Here is an 8,871-nt window from a genome sequence, read left to right on the forward strand (position 1 = left end):
CGTATGTTCAGTGTGAGACATATATGAAAACTATTGAATATAATTAACTTTAAAAAAAAACTAATTTAGACAAAAACCAACCATTTATACACAAATTAAAAAAAACATCGAAATTTAAAAATTTTGACCTATAGTCAGTATGACAGATATATGACAGCTATTGAATATAGTGTAACGATTATTACCAAATTTCAAGGAATAGGTTCCAAACATTAAAAATTTATTTTAACCAAAAACCAGCGATTTAAATTAAAATAATTTAGCCTGATAGTTTATATGGGAGTTATAGGATATAGACGTCCGATCTCTACTGTTTCCAAACCCAATTTGCGTACACATAAAAAACACGATTGCGAATGTTTTAAATCACTAGCTTTTAAACTGAACTCGCTAAACGGTATAGAAACAGACGGACATGTCTATATCACTCGTCTAGACATGCTGATCAAGAATGTATATACGTTATAAGGTCGGAAATGTCTTCTGACTTCTGACCAATTGGTATTGTACAATTGCAAGGGTATAAAAAGGTATTCATAATCCATTCTATAATACCAATTTTCGAAGCTTCGTAGTGTTCTTTCTTATGGTTTTACTTTGTAATTGTTAATTGTTGTCTTAGTTCTGGAACTGATTTAATAAGATTTAATAATTATCCGTTTCATATCTGTTTTAGATTATATTGTTAGATAATTATTACAAAATTTGACACTTGAACAATATTGTAAAAAGTTGCTTATAACCAAGAAAATGTATTTATCTATCCTCTGCACTGTCCTATCTAGATTGATTGTCCAAATATTTATTTGGCTGATAGCTTACATGTACAGGACCTTGTGTAAATTGGGATTGGTTTATCTTTATCAGCAGTCTGTATTTCCTGGCAATAGCTCTCATTGAATAACTTAATTTAAAAACAAATGTTTCCGGCCTAATTTCGAGCTTTTCCTTCCTTATTTGTTTCCTCAAAATTAATCTTTAATTAAAATTAGCAAAATGCTTCCAATCGACCCCCACAACGAGATGGCATACTCCTTCGTGGTATTCGGAGCCTCCGGTAGCCTAGCCAAGCAGAAAGTTTTCCCGGCGCTCTGGTCCCTTTACCGCGAAAACAGGTTTCCCGCAGGGCGTCAAGATATTCACCTTCTGCAGGACCCAGCTGCAGACGAAGACCCTGCGGCTGCAGGTGCTACCTTACATGGACCTGGACAAGAATCGGGACCCGAAGAAGTACAACCGCTTCTGGACGAACGTGCACTGCGTGCAGGGCGAGTACGACAGGCCGGAGCACTATGTGGCCCTCAGCGAGGCCATGGTTCGCCAGGAGGAGAAGCACAGCCAGGTGCATGCGAACCGCATCTTCTACCTGGCCCTGCCGCCGGTCGTCTTCGACCAGGTGACCCTCAACGCCAGCCGGAAGTGCACCTCCCCCTCGGGCTGGACCAGGATCATTGTGGAGAAGCCCTTTGCGCGGGACGACGTTTCCTTCCGGACCTACCAGACTTCGCTGTGCAACAGCTTCCGGGAGTCGCAGATCTACCTGATGGACCATCTGCTCAGTCGGCAGGTGATGCAGAACTTCTTCGCGCTGCGCTACTCGAACCACCTGTGGGGCGAGACCCTGAACAACCGCCACGTGGCGGCGGTGATGATCTCGGTGAAGTGCGAGCTCCCGGTGCAGGCGGGTCGGGCGGACTACTTCAACCAATTCGGCATCATTCGCGACCTGATGACCAACCACATGATCCAGGTACTGGCCATGCTGACAATGGACCAGCCGTACGCGAACTCCGCCGACGACCTGCGAGTCGAGCGGCTGAAGATTCTGCGCCAGGTGCTGACCCCCAACATGGGCGACGTGGTCCTTGCCCAGTACCGCAACAACGGGCGCGAAGCTGACCCGGCTAAGTGCGGGTACACGGAGCACAGCTACGTACCGAAGGACTCCTTCACGCCCACCTTCGCCCTGGTGGTGCTCCACATCAACAACCGCCGCTGGTCCGGAGTGCCCTTCATCCTGCGGGCCGGGAAGGCCATGAACGACAGCAAGTCGGAGGTGCGGATCCAGTACAAGCCCGGGGACTGCGACGTCTTCCACAGCGAAAGCGCGGACGTGCGCAACGAGTTGGTCCTGCGATCCTTCCCCACAGAGGAGGTCTTCATGCGCATGCGCCTGAAGCGGCACGGCGAGGACCTCTGCCTCCGGGAGAGCGAGATCAGCCTGCGGGTGGACGATCGGGGACCGAAGGGCATCGAGGGCTACCCCGGCTTCCTGCTCAACGTCTTCCAAGGCGACCAGACGCTCTTCATGCGCACCGACGAGCAGTGCGAAATCTGGCGGATATTCTCCCCGATCCTCAGCTCAATCGAGACGGACCGCCCCCGCCCGCTACACTACGACTTCGGGTCCCGGGGACCCCTGCAGGCCTACCGCCAGGCGGAGCGTGCCGGCTTTGTCTTCTTCGCCTCGGACGAGTGGCACCAGAGCGAGGAGGCACTGGAGTACACGGTCAAGAAGAGCAAGCAGCTCATCGGACCCCACACCGCATTCAAGCCGGTCAGGCAGCCCCGATCCGTAAGGAACTCGAAGCTAAGCTCGAAGTCTTAAGGCAGAGGGCTAATAAAATCAGCAACGAAAGTTTTTTAATTAAACAAGTGCAGAATGCTGGGCAGAACCAGCTGGCCCTCTCTTCACCTTGGCTGCCCCACTATCCCAGCCGAACTTATAAACACTTTCCGTACTGCAGTTGTTGCCGATGTTGCTGGAGAGGATGTTGCCGCGGGGGCGTGAGCAACACGCACGCCCTGGCCATTGTCCCTTGAACCTTGGAGCTAAGCAAACTTATAAATTCCCTAGGAAAATTATGTCTACTAATAATTGTGCATACAACATTTTGTCAAGCGTAATAAATTTAATTTAGATATGTTCATTAGTTGGATAAGTAAGTTGTATTTCTTCTAAATAAACTTTTTTAAGAATGTTTCTCCAATTAATTTAACTTTTTCACAACTTTCTAAGAATCTTTGCTGTTATATGGTTGACTAAATACAATTTTTTGTTAAAACCAATCAAACTGAGAATGAAATTCAGTTAAACGACACCTCAAAAAATGTGTTATCAGAGTATTTGAGGTCAAACTTGCAATGAATAATTTGAGAAAAATGTTGTTTAAAGTTTACTTTGAATCGTTTGAAATCATTAATACGTCATAAAAATTATGGTGTACAAAAATGTGTTTCTCCTTTTTAAACAACAACTGAATGTAATATACTAACTCGTTTTAATTTCGACATTTTTGGTTCTTCGGTGGTTCTCGTCCCAGGCAGTTGGTCAGTTGCTGTTAAACCAGCAAGTTCCCCGTTTTAGGAAAAGTTTCCAATAACTATACAGCAGTTGATGAAAAAAGTACACATATACTTTTTACCCCTCGAGGGGAAGGAGAGTTCGCAATAGTGAGGAAAGTTACTTTGATTTCTTGAGCGCAACTTTGGCTAAGAAACTTTGAACTGCTCAATCACCAGACTTTGACTTCTTGTTTACCCCGTAAACTTTATTGTGGTCATTGGCTGATGATGATGATTCCGCGCTGATTCAGCAAATATTCGAATGTAAATGCGTTGCGGAAATGTATTTGCAGCTCATTCCATATTTGATACTCCCACGAGGGACAGAGTCTAATAAGGTAATGCACTAAGTGGCTAAACGGCATTGTTATCTTTGGCATACGTTTTCAAAAGATTTCCATTCCACGCCATCGGGGGAGATGTTTTAAGTCAATCTTATATTTCCCTCTTCCTTGTTGATTTTCCATGGCCTTTGTTGCTCCGTAACTGGTGCGCCCACGCATATGCTTTGTGTTATTTTCCTTTATCTCCGCTTGTTTTCCTCGTTTTTGCTGGCTCCGCTCCCTTCGGCAGCCAAAAAGCCAAATAAAAAGATTTTTCTCTGCCGGAAAGATTCCGGCACTGCGTCTGGGCCATGAAAATCATTAAAAACAATATTGTCGCTTTCAATTGAGATTGCCTTTGGAGGTTATTTATTTTATTTGCCTTCCTCATGCCGTTGGCATTTCTTTCATAGGGGACTTTTGCCGTTCCGGTTGGCTGTTTGTGATTGCCTATTTAATTTCCTATAAACATAATGGGGTATACATGGGGAAGTGAGTCGTTAACCGATTAAATAATTCAGTACGTATTTCGAAGGATAAAAAAGATTCCTGAAGCACCGCAGGTGCAATCTCAACCAGATTAGATATGCTTAGATCATCGTGGCGTAACCCAAACCGTACCTAATCGACCCTGGCCAAAACTCGGGGCGAGACCAATCTAGGGGAATCTCTGACATGCCTCCCAATGCCAGTTCAAAGTTGGTATCTGCCACATGCTTCTCCTCTCCGTCGCCTCCTGTACACACATATGACTGGCATCCTTCTCTGTCGGCTTGGGGTTTCGGATTCCACCATTTCACTTTTTAATACCCCACAAACAGGGGACCCAAACAAACACACCTTCTCACGGAGTCTTGGAGGGAGCAGTGCAGGACGATAAAAAACGAGTCCTGGCTGCACACCTAGTGGCAAAAAGGATTTCGTGTTTGGAAACCGTAAAGTGAAATTAAAATGGCTGGGCCAGTGCTGAGCTGACCAAAGCTCGCCTTTAGAGGGGATATTCAGAGGGTGGGCAATGGACGTGGTGAGGTAGTAACGCAAATGGCCAGCGCGCTTACAAAACACTGGCAATCAAAAAATTGTAGTTAGTTGGCCATCGACTCATCCTTCGACACGGTTCGTTCCCCCCGCGGGGTCCTCCGTATGTTGCCGCTATCTTTACTGCTATTGCAACTGGTTCTCCGCTGGTCCTGTTCCTGACCAAGTTACAGCCACCTACAACGAGCGATTACAACCCGTGACACTCTGCACAAGTTGTGGCCCAACATTTTGCGGTCTGGAATGGAAGCAAAGGAAAGGAAAGATTCCCTGGTCAACATTTCAAATTGCTTAATTTAAAAGTGACTGGCAAAAAAGGAGCAACAAGACGAGGAGTGGAGTGGGGCAGTGATGTTTGGAGCTGGTGAGTGTGAAAAAATAGTTAGCTAAATGTTGACCAGCCCAGTAGTTGGGGCTTGTGGCTTCGGAGGTGTTTTTGGTTGTGCAACAAGCTCGTAATCAAAGCAAACGAATTGGGCAGATTTTCAACGCCTGTCCCTCCGAGGGATGTGTGATGAGGAAGCCAGAAATATGTTGCTGTAACATGAAATGGAAATGGAAACGGGAAAAGTTAAATTTTAGTTTAAATCGAATTGGAAGGGTGTGAAATAATGGGTCCAATTGTAAGGTGCAGGGAGTGAAAATACAAGATAGATTATAAGTCGGATTTCGGCTCTAGTGGGATATTTTTTTCAGAATGGTGATTCCTGTTTAAGCTCCTAATTATTATATTTTTTAATTTAATCCATATTTGCTTCTGTGAGCTCCCTATGTTTTAGCAGCAGGCGATTTGCTGCTACACTTGACTGCTGATACCTGCTTTCAGAGCTTCATCCGTTTAACTCTGATAGCGTTTCAGTTTCTACTTCTAACTTCACTCAACCTTAATGCTTGAACCCGAAATACACGAAAAAGGAATTTCGTTTGGAAAGGAGCTGTAAAGCGGTTTCTTAATTTCACAGATATTGCGAAGTAATTGCTTGTTTGTTTTGGGCACTTGCATTGGCAGTTGCTGTCTTGGAAACTCTCTGTTGGCCTTTGCCTGTTCCAAGGCATCAGCTTAAAGAGTTTAACGGTTAGCTACGCTTTTAGACCCCGGCGTCCTCCGTTCCCATGGCACGTAAAAATGCGGTTTATAGTCCATGTGCACTCGCGGCGGCATCTCGGCTCCTCTTTCCTCGCTCATCAGCGTCTCGGAAATGGCGCTAGAAGAAGCTGCATATGCAGCAGGAAATACACAGAAAAAAATCGCACTTTTATATCAAAAGCCCTAAAAAAAATGATTACTATTTTTTTTAATTCTTGCATCGGTTGATGAACTTAAGCATAAACGGATTTTCATATGTTCCCCCTCCTCTTTCAATGATTTTCCTATTATTTTGGCCCCAACGATAAAAGGGATACTTATGAATACCAGAAATGCCTACTTGATAAACTCTTTCAGAATTAATTTGGATGTAATATATATATTTCCTATATATTTTTCCTAACTGCATCACACAATGGCGGGATGCACGTTTGCAGCTTCTGGTCATGGTGTGTCACTCTGTGTGCGTTGTTCCTGCATTTGCACTGGTGTTAAAACGTGTCATTTGATGCGTAGGATGTCGTAATATGAGCTAGGTGCTTGACTTTTCCACCCGCTTCCAGTTCACTCAGTCAGCTGCTTTTACTCCGCAGCCCCCTGAAAAGTCCTGAAATACTTCCCCTTCAATGCATACATATGCAAATTGTCTTCGCTTTACGACCAGCTCCTCATTCATAAATATTTATATGCAAAATGTTTTTCGGGATGCTTTGTTAATTTAATAATCTAATGTTATCTAGGAAAAATTTTAAAACGTGTCCTTCAGGATCTTTGAAAATCAACAATGCCTTGAATTATTTTAAATGAGTGTGTTTTAACGTACAAATATGCTGATTCACTTTTTTCTATTTTGAAATTTGTTTCTGGTAACATTTTAGTCAAGTTTGTAAAGGACTTATAGAATAATAATGTCAAATAGACCCGAAGCTCATGGCAACCAGTTAAATATTCAGCAAGGCAAACACATTTTGTCATTTACTTCACTGTGCCTTTTCCTTCATCTTGCATTTTATGACGAATTTTTATCGCACATTAACGTCATCTGCCACGCTCTGAATCCAAATCCAAATCCTTTTCCACCCCTGAAATCGGTTCTAACTTATTAGAATTGACACCAAGCGAATTCTGAGTGTCCAGTCATCTCCATTTGATCCCGGCCCCTTGGTTAAGTGAGGCTCAGCCCTATTTGATTATCTGTTTTGCTCAAACAAATATTATGCGACAATTTGCCATTTATTTCCGGATCGTAAATACGTTTTTATGTTGCACGTTGAAGATATTTATTTGTTATGTGCTTTTGGTTTTCATAAACAAGCTATGAAGTGCTTTGCTTGGTTCCTCCACAGCTGCTCCTTCTATTTTTATTGACTGAGTTGAGATATTGCCGATGTGCGAGGTAATTCAGTCCAAAGTTTATTTCAGCTCTGATGGCTCAGCGCGAGGGCGTAATATAATTTGAAAATAGTTCTTCTCACCACAGTTCGCTGAGCATTTCCATAATGGCAGTTTCGGTGGGCCAATCTAAGGGGTGCGAGGTGAGACTCGCCCGACTTTAGTTATGGCTGCATTATAAATTTCAGATGCAGACCCAGACACTTGGCTGCTGAACCTGTCCAGGAACCGAGTCCCATTTGTCAGGGTTATGTGCCCCTCGCTACCTCCCTCCCACCCTCCCTCGCATACGTTGCGGTTTATGCACATGGCAATCTCTGGGACCCTGCCTCATTTCCACCCGCCATCTCGACTCCTTGTGCGACAGTCGTCTGGGCTGCATTACGCTAATAACCTAAACCGTGTGAGTTATGGGAAGCTAACTGCAAATTTTCGTTTTGTCGGGGGCTAAAGTGGCAGAGGCTGCAGCTTAAGCAGAATTTGCGATCCAAGCGGCCATATAGCAGGATGAAGGAGGAGGCTGAGGAGGCGCCCCAAAGCTAAGCTGATAATTGACTTAATCAAATCTTTGCGAAACACCTGGAAGAGGGAATTTTTAAGTCCAAAAGATAACTTTACAGCACTGTCTAGAATTTAAAGAACTGCGTATTTATTATGGACGTTGGGAAAAAAATGAAACATTTTCTCACCCTATAAAGCACATATTCTTAATCAGCAGTATTGGATGACTTTTAGTGTAAAATTCCAATTTTTCTCAATTTTTTTTCACTGCCAACGGCTTTGGTTAATATACGAACATCCAGCGGGTTAAGCCTATTTTTTAAGACTATAAATTCTATGGAAATATTTTCTACTATATTCCGAGGAATTCATTCCCTTAAGGAAGTCTCGGATTCGAGCCCGACACACCCTACTGTGCCTGTGTTTGTCGGGCACTGTCAGTGAAATAACTTTGATCAGGTGACACAGCGGGGGAAATATCCTCCTTTCCCCTTTCGCTGGTTGACAGCATTCAACGGCGACTGTTTGGCACACTTCCGGCTGCCTTGAGGCGGAAGTTGACCAAACGCCCGAAGGTCGCCCTGTGGGTGTGTGTATAAAGTGTGTGTGTGTGTCTGAAAGGAACTTCCGTGGCATGTCCTGGGCCAAGGGTCGTCATTGTCATGTGCCACGTACCCTCTCCCTCTTCAGCACATTTGCGTTTGACAGTTTGTTGGCGTATCAACGACCTCTGTCCTCTTCACCAAATCTCAACTCATAAAAGGGCCGCCAGCATATAGTATGTGCCATATATTTCCTGCATATGAATAGGTTCTCATCAAATTGCTTGCCTTTTTTAAGGATTTTTGCTAAAGCAAAGCACCATAAAAGTTGATGATGACCACATCAATTTGGTTTCCCTTTTCGCCATTCTACTTAATTAGTGGTATATGGTGTGCATTTTTTGTGTTGCTGATGGTGAAAGCTGGAAGGCGAGCTAAGTTCGCATGCCAGGAAATACTTGGCTAACTCTGAGTTAATACCCCGGATAATTTGTTGATCATGCCCTGCATAATAAAATAATGGGTTTGGCCCAGTAATTTTAAGCTTAAAGGGAGTATTAAACTTAAACTATCGGAAGTCCTTTTAAGAGGCATTTCACCGCAGCTTAACACCGAAATTTCATTGAAGTTAATGGGGAAAGTA

General features: G+C 44.0%; 1 protein-coding gene across 1 annotated transcript; it reads left to right on the top strand.

Moving 5' to 3' along the window:
- The first annotated feature begins 772 nt into the window (after window positions 1–772).
- LOC108038355 (glucose-6-phosphate 1-dehydrogenase) lies at window positions 773–2,942 on the top strand. Its single transcript, XM_017115134.2, is given in 2 exon segments — window positions 773–1,116; window positions 1,118–2,942. Coding segments are annotated over 2 exon segments (1,611 nt in total). The 5' UTR covers window positions 773–996; the 3' UTR covers window positions 2,609–2,942.
- The last annotated feature ends 5,929 nt before the right edge of the window (window positions 2,943–8,871 follow it).

The sequence above is a fragment of the Drosophila rhopaloa genome, unplaced genomic scaffold (assembly GCF_018152115.1).
Source record: "Drosophila rhopaloa isolate 14029-0021.01 unplaced genomic scaffold, ASM1815211v1 contig_12, whole genome shotgun sequence".
Lineage (NCBI taxonomy): Eukaryota > Metazoa > Arthropoda > Insecta > Diptera > Drosophilidae > Drosophila > Drosophila rhopaloa.